The 18,749-nt window shown below is 46.2% G+C and overlaps 1 protein-coding gene across 1 annotated transcript in view; it reads right to left on the reverse strand.

The window, feature by feature from the left end:
* LOC128721253 (uncharacterized) overlaps window positions 1-18,749 on the reverse strand; it is a 52,005-nt gene that overhangs the window by 22,342 nt on the left and 10,914 nt on the right. Inside the window, exons 2-8 of the mRNA XM_053814988.1 lie at window positions 18,236-18,334; window positions 13,000-13,551; window positions 10,950-11,465; window positions 4,659-5,199; window positions 4,473-4,590; window positions 4,253-4,404; window positions 3,990-4,181 (exon numbers count right to left, since the gene is read on the reverse strand). Of these exons, the coding sequence (XP_053670963.1) occupies window positions 3,990-4,181; window positions 4,253-4,404; window positions 4,473-4,590; window positions 4,659-5,199; window positions 10,950-11,465; window positions 13,000-13,551; window positions 18,236-18,334 (2,170 nt within the window). The remainder of the gene's footprint in view (window positions 1-3,989; window positions 4,182-4,252; window positions 4,405-4,472; window positions 4,591-4,658; window positions 5,200-10,949; window positions 11,466-12,999; window positions 13,552-18,235; window positions 18,335-18,749) is intronic.

Consider the following 18,749-nt stretch of genomic DNA (forward strand, 5'->3'; position numbering starts at 1 on the left):
ATTATTTATCTGTCGCATTCATCGCACCTCGTGCTTCCGGCTGGCCAGTCGGTTTGAGATTTCCCGGTGAGAGATGGCTTTTCCTCTTTGCCTAACGAGCGCACAGTGCGAGAGCCGCGGGTTCACAACGGTGCTCTTGATCACCAGACCGACAATCATGGTCGAATCGGATCGTGGCGCTTGAATGAGAACGCGTGCCGGACGTCTTGGATCGCGCACGTACAATGTCCGGTCACGGATGAAGACGGTGCTCTTTAATCGCGGCCATTGTTTTTCGCACGACGCTGCACTGATTGTTGAAGCGCTTCAGACGGAAGGTCACATGCAAGATGAATGCAGACAGATAGAATACCGGAACAGTCAGCTCAACAAAAAATGTATGCAATGGTCTCAACTCAATTGCGCCTCGCCTGGCGGTGGCAAATTGTGCTGGAAGGAAATCGCACTCCCGCAAAAGGATGAACCAGAACAGTGGGCGGAATACGACACCGTCCGTGTTGGCAAGAATGCCAACGAGGAGTGTGCCTGCCAGCGAGTACCAGATGAAACATGTTCGTCCTCGGTGCCATCTGCACTGGAGAATGTCCTTTAGTGCACACAAGAAAACGCGCAAGGATCCGCAGCGGGTGTGAGAGGTGTTGTCACATGGGATTTAAATTAATAAGAACACTTTGGTTGGTCGAGACTTGAAGTGAAGATCCACCAGTCAGTGAGCTGATAACAGAAAAGAGAAAGAGCTAGAACGAGCATTATATGATGAGGCCAAGGGAAAAAACTGCAGTTCTTCCCATTCCCATGACATCTGGAACCGGTTTGTGCGCTTTCGTCACAAAAAAGATCCCAGTCAAATGTAGCTCCTTGTTGGAAGCGCCGTATCGTACCGATCAGTGACGAAGAAAACTTTTGATTCAATATTTCGAAAGGGGTTGAAAAAGAAAATAATAATATTATCCAGCCCTGGAAACGGAACACTTTGTGCGGTTTCTTTGGCCACAAAAACCACAGAAACATGTCGCTGGGAAAATGAAAGGAAAGTGCAAAACTTTTTGCCAACCTTTCTTCAACACTCGCTTGGATTGGTGTAAGCGTTGGAAACTTTTTTCCCGAGCTCTCAGCCTAACTCGGCGATGCTGGATTGTGGTCCCTTTCTTCCCGCGATCGAGCTACTATCTGTTGCGCCGTGTTAGCCTGCGCTTTTTCTTAAACATTCAACTTGTTTGCCTCGTGTAGCGTGTGTTGCGAACGGTGGAACAAAGTGAATGAGAAAACCCTGCCAGGGACAGCTGACAGTTGGTTAACGGAGGAACTCGCTGCAACGAATCCTGTACCGAGCGGATGATGGGGTGGATGCTTCTTGTGAGTTATTACAAAATCCCGCCTCTTAGGATGCTGTAAAGCCCTAGGGATGAACAGAAAAGGGCAAAGGCGAAGGATTTTGTCGCAATCGTCCCGAGTAGAAGCTCTAGGCAACCACAGGTACTGTTTTAGCGCGCAACTACGTCATCCGAACCTTGTATCTTTCATGCAGGATGAAAAAGTGCTTTAAACAGGACTTAGGATTTTTTTCATTTTATTCTATTTACAATCCTTCACAACCAGTATGATCTAGTGTGCTGGTAATTGCAGAAAGTCACATTTACCACACAGAGACATATGTAGAAGATTTAAACCACGCACCCATAAAAATAAATGACATTGGGAAACGTGGGCTTATTACAATAAATATACAACATGATGTGCTTCTTCGCAAAAAACTGCATACATCGTCATCAGAACGAGTATCTCACTAAATGTACTCGGAATTCTGAGCAATACCATGACTGGAAAAATTGCTTCAAAAATAATTAGAATATATGGCAATCCTAATGGCATGTCCTTACCAATTCGTGATCCGCATAGAGAAGAAGTTTATATTCTTCAAGGAGATAAAAAATCCTTTTTGCGAAGCCATAAATGGTATTTTGTGTTAACAAAAGGTTCAACGAATAAAACGAAAAAAATATTCTTTGATTATGAATATTTTAAAAAATCTGCTTTATCCCTGGGCTCAAAATAGTCATATCCCTACCTACCAAAGAAATAGCTATCCCTGCTATATTCTGTTGAAAAATCTATTTAGAATGGTTGCATTACATCGTTGCTGTCGGTTGACTAAATAAGCCCAGAATTTCATTAAAATAAATAGCTCAAATCACGCTACGATCTGCTTGCTGTTCTCGAGAAATGCCTTCGCAGTGCGGGCAAAATTAACGCCCTCTCGTGTGTTGTCGTATGAAAGTGTACGGTATTTATCTTGAAATGGAATGGTTTTATGCTAACATCATAATCATTGACGCTGTTTGCCTACCGGATGGTTAAACGTACTCGGTAAGATGTGTGAATTCAACTTTTCTACCAAGCGAACTCGAGTGCTTCCTCTTCAGTTGGGTCGCTTTCGGCGAGATTGCAGCAATGAGTTGATAATGAGAACCAGAATGGGATTCAACTGAAAGAAGGTTTGTCGCGTGGGGTTATGCAAGCCCATGTGCTTCAGCGATTAAATTTTCTCGCACTGGAAACAACTTCCTCTTATCGCACTCGTGACACACACTTGAACGTGATCGTCTGAACGCAATCGCACCAACTTTGGCAATGTTCGCAATGAAACTTTTTCATATCTAATTGATCCAACGATTGGTGCTAAACGTGTCTGTTATTGATTCGTTGTTGAACTCAGGTGGGTTCAGGAAATTAAATACCCGTAGAAAGAGGTCTACCCTACGGAAAAATAAACGAAAAGCGACTAGGAGACTTGTGCAGGCCGACCAGGTAAAAGTCTTGTTGGTATTTGTACATCGGTGATAAAAAAAATACACGTGCGCGTAAGCTGCGGCTTTGATCTTGGTGGGTGTGTAGCGTGAAAAAGAATACACCCACAAAAAAATACTTGTCGATCTCGATAACTGCCAAGGCCACACCGGTTGGGGGACGGAAAGGATGAGAATGTTCTAAAAATATGCCAGTCATGCGAGGCATGCAGGCAGCGAGTCGAAAGGACCAAAAGGATGTACGACATTGCACCGGAATGCGATGGGGCTTGTGTTGGTTCGGAACGGCACCGTTTCTGCTAGCCTCCGGTGATGGTGGGGATTTCTCTAGATAATCTTGCAAAAATATTCGCATTCCTCGTTGTGGGTTGATCGTTTTGGAAAAGCGCTGCTTATTCAACAGAATCCAGCATTACTTCTAGCTTGATTTTCGTCTCAAAAAAGGTGGCCGTCTTGAAGTACTAAGAAAAATTGGATAACTCCAACAGTACTTTATCCTTCAACACAACGTTTAAGAAAATTGCAATTGCTTTAAATGTCAGAAAACAGACCATGGCCAACTGCGGGGAACGTGCTTGTACGTTTAGGTTCGCTAGTTCGGAAGTTTGGTGAGAAAAATTAAGCCCCTGCTCGGTGTGTATGTGTGTATTGCGAACTTTCGCCGTGACCCGATGACGTTTGTTTGTCTGAAAGAAAGTTCTGATGCAATGGTAAAGTTTCGTGTTCATTTCCTTCCTGCTTGGAAGCTTTTGTGACTGTTGCATGATACGCGTGTGTTGGTATGTATCGTTTCTGATGCAAACAGTTGCCACTTGAGCTCAGAAGACAAATATTGTGTATTTTTGTTTGCTTTTTTGGAATTGTGCAAACGTGTACAAGATCTATTCTTGTTCCATGCACGTACACACTAACACATAAACAGAGAAAAGATCACGTACAGAGAGAAGAGAGGGTTGATATCCGCCGACAACTGGTACGGCCGAAGGCAGATATCAACGATTATATCAAGATATTCTTGATGGAGCAAGCAAGAAGGTGCTTTGAAAAGAACGTGGGAGTGAGGAACGTCAGGCAGAGAGTCGCCATTAGAAGAAAGGAAGACAGGATGACAAAAGTCCCCTTGGACGCGTTCTTCTCCCGGGGGTGAGCAGAAGGACATGCAGCGGTCATGTGGTGGCCTACCTGTGTCGGCTTCATCGTCGAGATCTTGTCCTAGATCGGTATGAGTTTCGCTGATCCGCGCCAGATCCTCGGACGTGTGTGGAATGAGCGGATTATTCGAGGGCAGCGGGGCCGGATCGAGTGGGATAGGCGCGTCGTCCGCATCACGCAACGTCGAAACCACGGCCTGGTGGAATTCCAACAGGTCATCGCCTGGATGGACGAAAGAAGAATGCCCACTGATTCGAAAGACCCCAGATACAGAGCGTCTCTACGATACTAACCGACGAGTCTCTGCACAAAGGACGCCGGCACGAGTCCTCGTCGACCGTCCAGAAGTTCCGCGTCGAAGTATCCACCCTGGGGTTCACCGTTACCCCAAACCAGCAGGTAGTCACCGGCACACAACGCTAGCTCTCCTTCTGAACCTTCCACACTGTGAATGCGAGACAACGTTCGCGTGAGTGATGGCTAAAGAACAGATCGAACTCCGATAACACTTACTCCGGTGGGTCATAAGAGAACCGGGCGATGAACACGCAGCATCTACCCTTGCCCGGGATGTCCAGCATGTCGACCTGCGGCTCACCTGTTCCGTTCAGCGTGAGCCCATGCGATCGAGCTGCGGAAGAGAGATTGAAAAACGATTAACACCCTGTTTGATCACGCCAAATGCCTCTCGTTACTCACCATCCAGCTCCATGCCGATGAGCGATCGGTTTTGGGTGTGCATGAAGGCGGGATTGACGCCATCGATGCCACTGTAGCTGTCCAGACCCCAGTTGGCGGGGGGAATGGGAGAACAAGGGGTGCCGCCCCGTCCACCGTACCGCGTCAGCAAGTCAAGCTCGTCGAGCGGCTTCATGTTGAGTTTCGAGCTGATACCGCCGGTCCCGCTCAACAGCGGATTGGTGTAGGTCGAGTAAGACGAGCTGGTGTTGTAGTTGGTCAGGTTGGTACCGAGTGAGCTGGTGAGTGGGTTGGTTGAGGTGAGGTTGAGCCCGCCACCCGTCCCTAGCCCACCGCCCAGCCCGGTCAGTCCGGACACGCCGGCTCCGGTCACGCCAGACGTCGCCCCCAGCACACTCGCCAACCCACCGGTCGTGGCCGAGTGTGTCGGAAAGGTGTAGGATGAAGCGACTGGCGCAACACTCAGCCCCAGTGTGTAGCTCGCCGAACCCGACGGTATCGAGTGGGTGTTGTGCAGCGACAGGACAGGCATGGTCGTGCTCTGCGTGGGCGCATGCACGCGTGGGCGAGAACGAGAAAGAGATCGTGAGTGAGAATGCGATCAGCGCAAAACCGTGGGAGCGAAGGAAGGGTGGGTTGTGGAAGAGGACAAAGAAAAATCACACGCAGCCAGGACGACCGTCTGGCGCAATCCGTGTTCGTGTGCGTATGCGACACACACGCGGCAGTACGTGATGGGACGGGTTCTTGAATGATGGGGTCGGAGAGGTTCGGTGCGATGAGGCGAATGGCGCAAGGACTTACACGAACGATAAACCAAGGAGACCAACGGAAAACGGACAACTGAAAATCAAATAAACACATGAGCACACGAAGCTCCGAGCGCGCTCCTGACGGATGCTCCGCCAGAGGGCGCCACAATCGGTATCGAACGATCGTGCGGCGAAACCTGGGCGCCCCAAAATGGCGGCGGTGTTGAATTCAAATGAGAACGGAATGGCAAATGTTTCATGAATATGGAAATGTGCCGCTCGGTGGAGGCGAATTTCCACAACGATTTCCCACCGTCCTCAAGGCAAGCCGACTCGCCAGGCTCGCGTCGACGATCGGTTGCCGGGTGCGAGATTAAAAATTCCAATGAATCGAGTGGCGGACCGTGGCGATGATGAGGATCACCGATGAAAATGCCCGGCATTCTTACGCAACGTTTGCCGGTGATTATTTGATACATAAATTGAGTGCGGAAATTCTTCCCCGAAGGGTGCTTTGAGAGCGGCCAGCGCACGAAGAGAGATGTTTGCCCACATGCCTGCATTAATTTATCCGTTTTGTGGGTAGGTTAACTCGTCGCGCGCATGAGCGAGGATATTTTATGGTGCACCCCTTCAAAACTCAATCTAATCTCAATGTTGGCGACGTGTGAACACTAACTCTTGCACTTTATTTCATTTCGCTGACTTCCACGGGGAGCTTTTTACCCTCAGTTTACAGGTCGTGAAGGAACTTTCATTTCACACGATTAGAATCGAACGCGACGCATTCACGTCCAGACGAGCCACAGACACTCGGCACCGTTGGTGGCATCAGGGATTGTTGTTCCGACAAATTCGACAGTAAACTTACCCCAGCCGGTTGCGCTCAGGCACGGGGTTGCGTGGTAATGTTTGCTGGGCAAATATTTAACCCAAAGCTTTGTGTTTACATAGCGATGGCTTCCCTGGTTAGGCCGTCACACAGCTCCAAACACGAGCACGAAGCTTCACGTCGCACGTAATGGCACCTACGCGAGACAGTACCCCGGGAATCGCACCAAAATCCAACGGTTAATTAAATGCCGTTCAGCAGAAACGATTACCAACGGCCACGTGCCCAAAACGGCGCAGATTGGGACTTACGCGGTCGTGCGGCCACAATGGCTTCTACCGACTGACTGGGCTGTGCCGTTTGGCGTTGGCTTTGTGCCTGTTCCGCTCTCGATCAATGGAGGCGCGTGTGACCTCGTTTTGGACTCGTGGGGTTCAAATTTGAATTGAAACAGCCTTTAGAGATACTCGGTAGCCTTTCGGGGACGAAATGCATCCTGCTGGCACTGAAGTGCGTCATAGTGTTTGCTGTGTGAGTTAGTGGCGTCAAACGCACACACACTCCAAGCATGATATACGCCAATCTAGTGGCCTTCCTGGTTCTGGCGGACTTCAGCTGCTAGCGACGAGTGCGGCAAACTGCTGGTACGAGACAACGACTCTCCGCGGTCCCGGTGCGCATACAGATGACGGCAAATTGCCGCTGGAAGGTCGTGTCGCATTAAAGCATTGTGCAGCCAAGAACGTGCAATAAAATGTGATATTGCTGTCGTCGCTCCCGACCACCGAAGAGAGGTCTTTGGGCTTTGGCTCTGAATGAGCATAAAATCTGTCTAGCCATGGCGAACTAGACTGCTGCCTCCTCATAAACTATTGTTATGCGTACAGTTTAGCTCAAACAACAACTAGCTCTAAGCGGGTACTTGCTTGCTTGGTTTCATCTTAATTTTTCATCCGTTTAAATTTGCACTGAATAATGTTCGTCTGTTGGCGGGATTAATAGGGGATCGTTTTACAGCGCACCACAATCATAACCGACCGCTATTAAATCCCAACACCAACGTAAATCAAGTGACGGTGCAAAATCTTTACAGCAATCAGTGGCTAGCTGGCAGTTTTGAGGTGTTCTTAAATCACACAAAAACAACGATTTGATTCAACGAGAAAAGTCATCCCGCAAGATATATGTGAGGTGTTCGTTTTTAGCATCAATCAAGTAAAGTTGAGTGCGAGGTGCGCTGGTGAAAGGTGGATGAAGTAAACTACGTGACCACACCAAGGTGGCTGAATTTACGAGTGTACCAGATCAGCCTGTGGCCCAATCCCATCGTGTGGAGCCATTTTTTCAGTGGTTTGCTAAACGAAAACAATAAATCCAACATTTATGAAACACCCCTTTTTTTCTCCCATCAAACCTGGCCACCGAGCATCAAACAGAGGGTGACCCGTGCTGGACTGGAGCGATAACGTTGCATTATTCGGGGTGCCTGGGATCCGAGATTGTTATTGATTGAGGTTCCCGTTCGACAGACGGCCGAGATGGCCGGCAACAGCTTGGATGGGAGCGCTTGCATTTGCGTTGAAATTGCTACCGGAAGCATCCCGGACCCGCACGAGCTTCGCTATGGACGTTTTCGAAAGAAACGACTACCCGGCATATGGAGGGAAGATCCCAAAGGATGGATTTGAAAACTGTAGCGTGTAGTAGGGAATGCGGCTCAAAGATTCGAAGCATGTTGGGGGAAACTCATGAGAGAACTCCACTATAACAAGCAGTCGAGGATTTTTTTTTCTTCGGAAAAGGATTTATTCCTTATATGTGCGATCCGCTTTTCGTTCATCGCTTGAAGAAGATTTTTTTTCCTATGCTTCTAACATGTAGGTGGGGCGAGGGTTTGTAGCTTTGGTTTAGCACTTTTCCAATGTTAAAGCCCAACCACGCACGCTGTAGTAGACAGAATGTGTATAAATCAAACGCTACACAGCGACGGACAATTTTCTGCTGTACCAACGACACAATCGAGTGTCGAAGTTCAGCACTACCGCTCACAATAGAGCACAGGGTCGTTGGGCCATTGCAGACACGAACGGAGCAACTGGCGTCGCCATACATTACAATTCATTACACTGTGCTACACGATACGTCGTGGGCTACTGGGAGCAGTTATTACATCATCGTGTTTGTGACAGTTCAAGGCGATTTCGGAGATACAAGAGGAGAAAAAAGAACTATCGAAAATGATTTAAGTCTCGGGTATTGTTCACTAATGGGTGTTTGCTAGTAGCTGAAGATGAGGTTCGGATCTTGATACGACTGTAAAAACATGCGCTTCCAATTATCAACGTTAAGTGCACCCGCGTCCTTGTAAATGATCATAGAGGATAGTGGAATAGGCTCGTTTGATTGATGACTCGCTGGAGGCAATCAGCTGCAAAGTGGTGGTCATTTCCTTTGACAAAGGCTCTCAGTTTACTTAATATCATTTTGTGACTATACCACGCTTTTTTTGCATGCAACGTGAAGTAAAACGGACGCATATTTTACCATCAAGTGGAAAATAAGTAGGCAGAGCTTTTGAAATCCCTGCTCATGTTAGACGTTCCGTAGCAAGAGAATGATGCTTGGATTCGTTTATATACTGCGAAAAACTTTCCGTCTCTGGGCTGCAAACAATCGAACGTTTGTACGCATCAGCTGCCTGCGGCTCACTAATGGAGACGAATGATAGCAACATGAGTCAGTTTTTCTCAAATGATGCTCATTTTTGATGGCACGCTAAGCCTCTCGTGGAACCAGGCGTCCGTTAGATAGACAGAAATAAAATGAACCATCTCCGCCGTGCCACCGGTTTGCTTTTAAGTGGGCCACCCTCAGATGCTAAAAGTGTATTCATTTTTAAAGCCGCCGGGCCCCGGATGCTATAATCAATTTTATTAGATCTGCGCCATAATTGAAAGCGAGTCTGGAGCTTGTTTGCCATGTTGCAGTGACCAACAATCTGGCAAAGTGAGACGGTGCGAGGAAATAGTGATGCGAAAGCGAGTCGGCTCGAGAAGAAGATCTGACAAAAAGCTCAAACGAGAAGAACAGCTTTGTGGTTCGCCAACAAACCGTCAAATGATGCAAGAACATCGGTGAACGGTTCACGAAGATGGCGCTTGTGCTGCTATTTTCATTTTGTGCGTAAATGAAATTTCATAGCAATATAGGCGACCAGAGTATAAGGCTGTGGGAAAGAACAGAAACCTCCCCATCAACCGCGGAAAGCGCGTTTGTACTTATTAAATGAATCCATCCGCAGTGGTTTGTTTGTCGCATCGCCAGAATGTAGCAGAATCAGGCATAGGAAGAGAACGCAAACCTAACTGGTCTCCGGTAGAAGTCCAACGATGTTGGATGGTAGGTGGCAGTTTCCGATATACTAAAACAATTTGATGTGCTTATGTTGTTGGATTTTGTTGCTTGTATGCATAGAGTAAAATAAATAAGTCAGAATGGCAAGACTTAGGCAAGTTTTTCTTGCAGTTATTTGAAAGGTTTTTTTTGACTTAGCTGTGAATTTCACTTAGCTTGAAACAACACTGCAAGATGTAACGTATAATGTGACAGAGGCTTCTTGCTTACAGCTGCTGCCTAGCGAAAGAACAGATTGAAATCGAACAGGAAGAGGAGAGGTGGCTCACTGTGTCCCGATCTACGTGGTACTCAACTTTGAACTACGGCATAGTGGTTAGCTACTGGGCATGCAATCAAAAAGGATAATTCAATCTATAATAATTGAAGAACACGGCTACGCTACGATCGATACGGTTCGGTACTTGTTAGCGGGTGGTATGGAGTCAACAGGCAACGGCTTGAGCTATCTACTGCGCCATTTTGGAGCGCGAACAGCAGCATATGAATCGAGTTGGAGTCAGAACAATTTGTTCTTTGAGGGAAAATAAATCATCTAACACTTTTCGGTTATTGGAACGATGATATGTACAAAACGATCTATCAAAGGGCCAATCGTTAGAGTTGTAATATTGCCAATTATAGGAGAAAATAAAGTGTGGCGTGTGTTGGAGCTTTGTGTTAAATACTGTGAGTTAAAATCAACAGGCGGGATAAATGGCAACGCTTTTTGTCGTTATGTTTCTTATACCAAACATTCTACTCAAATTATTTGTACACGAAACCGTGCCTGGTGTCGTATGTTTCATTAGCAATCTGGAGATTCCTTTGAAAGGATCTTAACTTTACAGTTCAGTTCAATGTAAAATTTTGTAATCATCTAGGCGCCCAACTATTTGTTAAAAAACAACCACATGGAGGCGCATGGTGTTTTGTAACATTTTGAAAGCCATGCAGAAGCATGGTATTTTGTATGCTATGGAGGCACCCAACTATGTGTAAGAAATAGTTTCTTGGTGGCGCATGGTGTTTTCTAAGATTTTGAATGCCATGGAGAAGCATGGTGTTTTGTAAAGCACGCTTATGCCATGGAGGCGCCCAGTGATTTGTGCTACATACATGATGGCACTTGGTTTGTTGTTTATTTGTTAAAAATCGATCGGAAACAGTTGCACAAAAGCAATTTCTGATCGCAATTTGGCGCTCATAAGGATAATAATATGGATGTATGATATGAATATGGAAGGATTGACGTTGATGAGATGAGATGACTAGTTGGTGGGGACAATAAACCACTAAAGATTGTAATGGCACCTGGCAGAGGGGTGGCATGGTGGTGCTCATTGGGTTTGCTCGGCTTGGCAGTGGTGAAACGTTGGCGTTGGTCGAGTAGTGGTTCGTGCTGCTTCCGCCGGTGGACGACGTGAGGCCGCTATACTGCCCGTCGGCCAGTGCGTGGCTGCTAGCGCTTGATGTCACTCCCATCGAGCTGACACCGCCGGTGATAGAGCTGATACCGGCGGCCATGGCCGAACTAACGCCGGCGCCGATTCCGCTGGCACTACCAGGGGCACCCATGCCGAGCCCGATCGAGTTCATGCCAAGCCCACCGGTACCCATGGGAGCGCCGCTTAATCCGGACAAGCCGCCTAGTATGGCCGAAGTGGTGATCTGTGATGCAAGGCTCGAGGGCGTCTGATGCAGGTGCGACTGATGCGAGGACAGTCCGAGCCCAGCCGATACGCTCGACAGACCGCTAGTACCCAGCGCCGACGACATGATCGGTCCGGTTGTGCGTGGATGTTCGAGCTCGGCCAATATGCGATTGTCCTAAAACGAGCGATCAGGACAGGATATCAGTTGTCGGGCCACGGTTTCTGATCCGTTCGCGTGCGTTCGTCGTGCGGGCTGGTTGATTTCGCTTCGCTACACGTCATGGCAGACGAGGCGCCGTTCTAGGTTTTATTTTCATGCTATCGCGCCATGCATGGTCCCACCCGTGGTCACAGCCTGACGTGGCGGATTCGCTTCGACCCTTGCAGGTATCCGGTCCCCCGGTGGCAAACCCGGCAAGGCAGGGCAACACGGGACCAAAACGGGAAAACAAAACGTAGAATCTTTGTTAAGCTCCGTTTGCTTGCGTACCATTGCAACGAACGAACAAAACGGATGCTGCACGTGAGGAATGGTTATGGTGACGACAGAAAATAGGAAAATAGAAACTGCACACTAAGCTAGAAGCAGAAAAACACCTAAAACTCCTGCAGCTATGAAAAAAGGTTATCTTCTCACACTGGTGGCCATTGCGTTGTTATGCTTGGAAATGTTGGCAGCGCACTGCAAACTAATCTATTTGAATTAGAGCTATTCTATTTTTTAAAATTATGGGCAAGGTTCCGAACACATTGCAGCTGTTGTGGTATCAAAATACATCTCAAATCAAATATTTAAAAGATTGACGTTGTATGGCTGAAGGAATAGAAATTTAAAAATTTTTCTGACTATTTGTATCTTAACTAGAAATATACACAAAGAAAGGATTCACAAAAATATATATACCCTTGACATACATTCTTCAACTAGTAAACATTTTCTGCTACCATCAAGTTTAGTGTATCGGAGAACCAATTTAAATTTTAGACAGTGATTGAATTGCACACAACAGTTCCTGTTCATTCAACCATACAATACGCCACTGTTAATCCTTTGTACTATCAGTAAAATGCAACAGCCGAATGGGAAACGAACACAACAGGCAACACAATTCATTCCCTAAAAACTAGATTATAAAAAAAATCAAGTGTTGCATGAAAAACAAAACAATGTCTATTGATCTATTCGCTATTCTATCGTCCACTTTCGAAAGTTTTCTATTCTAAACGAGCGAACTGACTCTTATCGTGAACCTGGCTTGCGGCCGTGCCTGTGCAGGCGAGACCAGGAGAGGCAATAGAAATGAAAGAAGCGAACAAAACACAATCATATAACGGCAATCCATAGAAAACAGGCACACTGAACTGGATCGGTCTAGTAAAACGATAAAACTCTGCCCCAGGATTGGCACCGATCAGGGCACCCGGAGGCAACCGGACTGCTTGAGCTGTGCCGGGGGCAGTTGATTGTTTGTTCAAAACTGCGGAAGAGCAAACAAAACTGACAAAAAGACAAACAAACGGAAGGGAAACTATGAATCTCAATGCAATAGAAAGAGATGGTACAGCGAAAACAATCGAACCGAAAACAAAAAAGTGTAATTTCAATCCATAAAAAAACAACCGAAAACGAACAGAATCGAACACAAGGGCGAAAGAACACGTGAATGCGGAGATTGTGTGGAGTTTGTTCTCTAGTTTAACACACATACATTAGCAATGGATAAACGTGCCTGTTCGATCTTTGCCATTATTCTATCAATCTCGGTGCCCTGCTGGTGTCCGGTTGGCGTGGGAGCCCAGGTGACGGTGCTGCCGCCGGTGTTGCCGGATCCGATGCCACTACTGCTGCTCATACCGATGCTCGTGCCGTGTCCCATGCCTCCCATGCCGTCCATCCCGCGGCCCCCACCGCTGCCAACGCCCGAGCTGGTCACTGAGCTGCCGTAACCTGCTAGCGACCGCTCGAGGGCGCTACTGTTGCCCACCACGGAGCTTGCATGGCCGTAGACGCCGCCACCACCGCCGCCGCCGATGCTATTGAGGGTTACGCTGGCGGACGAAGGATTGCTCACGGCGGTGCAGCTATTGCCGATGGAGGTCGAACCCACCATGCCGGTTCCGGACAGCGTGCCACCAAGGCTAGTCATCATCGGTCCACTCGACCCGCCCGAGCCAGATCCGACTGTGCGTCCTGGGCGGGATTTCAGCGCCGCCGAAAGCTCGAGCTGCAGCTCCTCGCAGCGGACCGTCTCGAGGGCGGCCTGTTTTGTGGGTGGCGCAATTTCGTTCATTCGGGGTTTCAATCAGTTTGAGGGATGTGTCGCGTAGACCGGAGCGCAAAGAAATAGAACACAATTATGGATGATATTTTGCTTTTGCTTGTACTTTCTTCGACCAACGTTTCGGTGGACCGAAGAAATAGAGGGAGAAAGAGAGATAGTTTGGGAGCGGATGAGGGTTCGTGGAGAGACGTGTTCGGTGTGATGTGCATACATTGTTGCTGTTGTCAGTAGTTGGTTTCTGTTACATTGAACGTGTGCTTCTTCCGAGTTACTCCTACCGTGGGCTGACTAATAAAGTTAATGTTGGCTGGTGAAGGAAGTGTTTATAGGTATCCATTTACTAGCGCGGAACCAATTGCCGGCTATGATGGCTTTTATTGTTTTGTTTTCTCTATCTGTTTGTTTCGTTTTTGAGAGGGAGTCGTGGAGTACACGATGGTGATATTGATATGCTGTTTGGGCTTCTAGAAATAGTGAGTAAAAAGGCGCACGCTCGGCAAAATAAGGTATACAACAGATATACTCGGTTACAAGGATGCACTGTCAATGCCAAGCGCTGCTAAAAAGGATTATTTGAAAAGAATAGTTACGACAGTGAGCATAACATACGGGAGAAAGCTATGTCGCTGGTTTAAATACAATTCACATTCGTGGCGGAGAGCGTTATTACGATTACACAGGACATACAAATGCGAATTAAACATTCAACAGCAACCATAGAGAGCTGTAAAGCGAAGGGCTAATACATTACTAGTCTAATTCTATACCTACGAAACATTCAGCCACATAACAAAGGTTCAACATTATATACCAGAGCTGTTAGAGAACGATAGATAAAAGCAAGCGAGAAAAAGATCGAGAGAAAAAGACAGAAAAAGGAAAACATTCATAGCCCGTAGCTTTAAAGAAAAGCTTGCGCGTTAGCAACTACAAACATCAATTTCTACGCCAGAGACAGAAGGTTCGACAAATACTATGAACAGAGTCACCGTAATATCTCACCCGATATTACTCCCCAAGGTATGCTCTGGACAACTCACATCGTTAATTATAATTCCAAATTTCTCGCCTGGAAACTATGAACAAACTATGATACGTTGATGAAAGATGAAATTTAGAAATACAACATTACCGAGGTTATGCTGAGGGAATATTATAATTTTTGATTCAGTTAGGTAATATGTTGTCACTATTATTTTGTCTCATTAAAGCAATAATAAGCACAACACAATACGATCACTATACATTCAACAGTCAAACCGATAACTGTCTTTTCGGCTTCGATTGTACACACTTTTTGCGATATAGTTTTGATTGCTTAATTCTTCTTGATGACAAAATCAGGTCCTTACGCCTGCTATGTAATGTAATGAAAGCTGGTCGCTAGAAAAAGGCAAACTTTGAAGTAGTTCCAAATCGTGCCACTGATATCGTTTTACGCGTGTCATTTCGTAGGGTATTTTATGTCATCAGCTCTGTGCCAAGGATTCCTTTGCCCCAGACTAATGACACTCGGAGGAGATGTTTGGTCGACGATAGACGGTTGTGCTGATTGGCCTACGTTTTTGCACTTGCTCCTTGCCAAATCCGGTTGACCGGCTTGCGCACAGTGGGAAAGTGAAGAACGAAAATTATGGGTGCCATTGGAGTTTACTCGCCGCCATCGCTACGCTGTTGATCGTTCAATAGGGGACTAATTTGTAGGGGCATTCGGTTCGCATTTTGCATTACATCACAGGGCCTGTCCGTGAGCACGCTAACGACGTAGAGTAACTTTCTGGCCTCTTCAATTCGGTAAAGGCATCGATTTCGGGTGTAAGGTTTCGTCGCCCGAGAGTAACGGAAACCGTCCCCAGTCCCATGTGCTTTCAAGGGCGCACTTTAAGAAACGCCCTGTAACGAGTCCACCAAACCGCGTTTCTCGATCGGGGGGCTCGTCGGAGCGAAATTAATGTATTTGCCGGAGACGCACTCTTGCCGGTTCCCATAATTGAATAGCCACTTTGGGGGTAATAAAACAGATATACCCACGTAAGCTCGCTTGCGTACTGGCTATAAATCTCGTTCGCCTGGCGTGCGATGGTGTCGGCAAGCGAATGTTGAGGCTCTGCTTTGAGCGTTTGACAGTGTGCCTTGGCGGTCCAATCGGCACTGCTTGAAGGCAAAAGCCAATCGTTGCTGCCTGAACGCTTGAGGTAGCGAGACTAGCGAAGAGCTTTATCGGTTCCTCGAAAACGCCGGTCGATTTGCAGGAGTTTCGTAAAATATGGCTCGGTTTATTAGCTGTCAAGGAGGATTGGCTTCTTGTTTGAAGAGAAAAGGGGTGCAGTGAGGCTAGAAAATGGAAACACTTGTTTATGGGCGTCCAATGGGGGGCACAAAACATGTGTATTTCTTTACGGTTTCAGTGATTTTTTTAATTTACTTTTCTTTATAGAAAGAAATATATTCTATGAATCTGTCCGGCTATTACATTGTTTTTTAAAGTCAAAAATTATAGAAAAGCTGGTCATTGAAAATGATTCGTTGAGTATTCCATGAAAAAGCATGAAAAATATCAATAAAAACCAGGCGCCTCCATTACGCAGTACATTTATTTTATTTTTTTAATGATTTGCCAGCTAATGAAAGATATAACTGAAACAAAACAGGATTCATTTCTGTTATCTAAAAATTGTGCAAGTCTTTAACTATTTAACTCATGAATCTCTATCACAAGCAAATAATACGATGCATGATGCAAGAACTGCTACATTGATAAGTCTTTTCAAAAAACAGGATAACAAATTAATCCTTACGTCGTGAAGATGATCGTATCTAGCACACTGCCTGGAAGGAAAAAGAGAAGATATGGTGTTTGCTGCATAAGGAAAGGATGCTAATCGATTTCTACTTTTGCTACGATAGCAGTCACGTGTCCAACGAGTGCTGTGTTTATCTCCTTCTTCTGTCCTCTTCTAATGGGAAGAGTCTTCGGTTTCCGCTTCGATGGATGCAGCTGAGCGGAAACGTGGAAATAATCAAGCGGCACCAAAGCGGATGGCGTAACCGAGAAAGGTTCATTTCATAGGGCCGAATCAAGTACTATCACAAGCAAGAGTTTTCTTGGTTCCTGCTTACAACCCACCCATAATGCTCTCGTGCGGACGAAAAATCGTCGAGGTTTGTCTGCAATTTATCACTTTTAATTGCATAACAAGCTGCTGATCAACCGGGCGTGGTTACGTCGTTCCATAATGCTCCGATTAGCACGCTGAGTGGTCTCACGGCTCCACCCCGTTCCCGGGCCCAAGACTGCCAAGAACTTGCTAATTACTTCGTCATTTTTGTGTAATGAAAAATGAACGGCCCGGAACGAGCTGGAGCGCCGTTCGGCTCGGCCCGTTTCCGGCCGCGCTGACGATGGCGACGATTACGTTGCGTCGTTTGTCGTCGGTGCGCTTCTGTCACTAGTTTGAGCCTCGCGGTGTTTCCGGTAACGGTTGAGGTAGGAAAGTTATCACCCTTCAGCCTCTGAAACCCCCAGGCCGTCAGCTCTTCTCGTGAAACCTGGGCAAAACCATCGCGACCGTCCTTGACTCGGCGCTCGGTGGTAGGAGACGTAATCATGCCTCGAGAAAGCAGACGGTGGGCGGATAAGTTGGCGCTGACAGTTTTGTGTGCTGTGGCCAAACCAACAGACTTACAGATATGTGGTCTAGACTCGCGCTCGAGGACACCCTGCGGTTTATCATCAGCGTAATAAATACACACAATTATTCGCAAATACGGAAAGTTTAGAAATAGCATTCGTTGAGGTAGCTTTTGTTCGATTTCTGCCTTTCAACAAAAGCGAAAAGGTATGTTTTTCCAACACCATTACAGAGAAAGATATCGTCACATTCACATTGAGTACACCATAGTAAACAGAGGGTGTACACCACAAGGATGTACTAATCAATGCTACTACACGAACGTGAAACCAAAACGACATGAAATATAAAACAGGAATGGGAAAAGTCATAGCCATAAGCACGAAACATATCGAAAGCAGAAAAGATGACTAACTACATTTTTGAGGAAGCAAAATGAAAGAAATATTTTTGAATCCGAAGCTATACGTTGAAAAGGAAAGAATACCAAATGCGAAGTAAATTGAATACAAAACAAGTCTGACATACTAACGCCTTTTCTTTACAAATTATGGAATTGAAATATACGAGGTTAAAAAACGAAAGCGGAAATCGAATGAGAAATAAAACAAGCCAACAAAATACTACAGTATTTCAACTAAGTAATACATAAGAGCTCACGAAGAAAAGATGTAGCTACGAGTAGGCTGCCTCGGCTCTAGTTCGACAGAAGAAGCACGATACAGAATGGGAAACATGTGATAAGTGATCGATGAGCTTCCCAAGGATGAAAAATGAATACGAAAGGCTTAAATATCGTAACAGTAAGACTAATACTTCTATGGAGATAAAATGAGACGTGTTCCATCGTTGTGCAAAGTGAATCAACATTTACAAGAACGTGAACGCGTCTGTGGATGGATGGAAGATGTTGTTGCAATGTTGGTTCATTTGTTTGTTCATTGGTGTGTGAGCTTGTAACGGTGCGATGGTTATGAAGAGGGAGGATAGAGAGTGTGATTAATATAGAGAAATATAATGTAAACACAGACCTTCTTCTCCAACTCCCGGGCTCTGGACTGCAACGTTTCTATCGGTTCACTTATCCTACCCATGCCGGACGACATACCTCTAAGCTGTGCCAGAGCATCCTGTAAATGGATCATGTGAAGAGAGAATCAATGAGAAACGGTGTGAATTGATGAGATGTGAGATTGATGATGTCGCTCGTAAGAGGGTCGGTTAAAGGTCGGCCATCAATCAGGCCTACCAGGATAAGGCAAGGCATGCGCTTGCCTAAGGCTGAAGGCGTGTACTAGTGAAAATGGAAAGAAACAAACTGAAACTCCTGGTCAATAGGGAAAGACGTAAAAATTGGTGGAGCTCGTAGATTAAAAATCTGGACTCCTTTTGCAGGCACACTAACTTCAAGTACATAAATCTGATCGGCTTGATATCGAGCGATAATTTGTTACCAGAATTGGCAAAATGCTGAATCACTTTTTGTTCGGCATCCCATGTTTTTAAACGGTAAATTAATCGCTAATCGTCATCCTCAATATCATT

The sequence above is a fragment of the Anopheles nili genome, chromosome 2 (assembly GCF_943737925.1).
Source record: "Anopheles nili chromosome 2, idAnoNiliSN_F5_01, whole genome shotgun sequence".
NCBI classification, from domain to species: domain Eukaryota; kingdom Metazoa; phylum Arthropoda; class Insecta; order Diptera; family Culicidae; genus Anopheles; species Anopheles nili.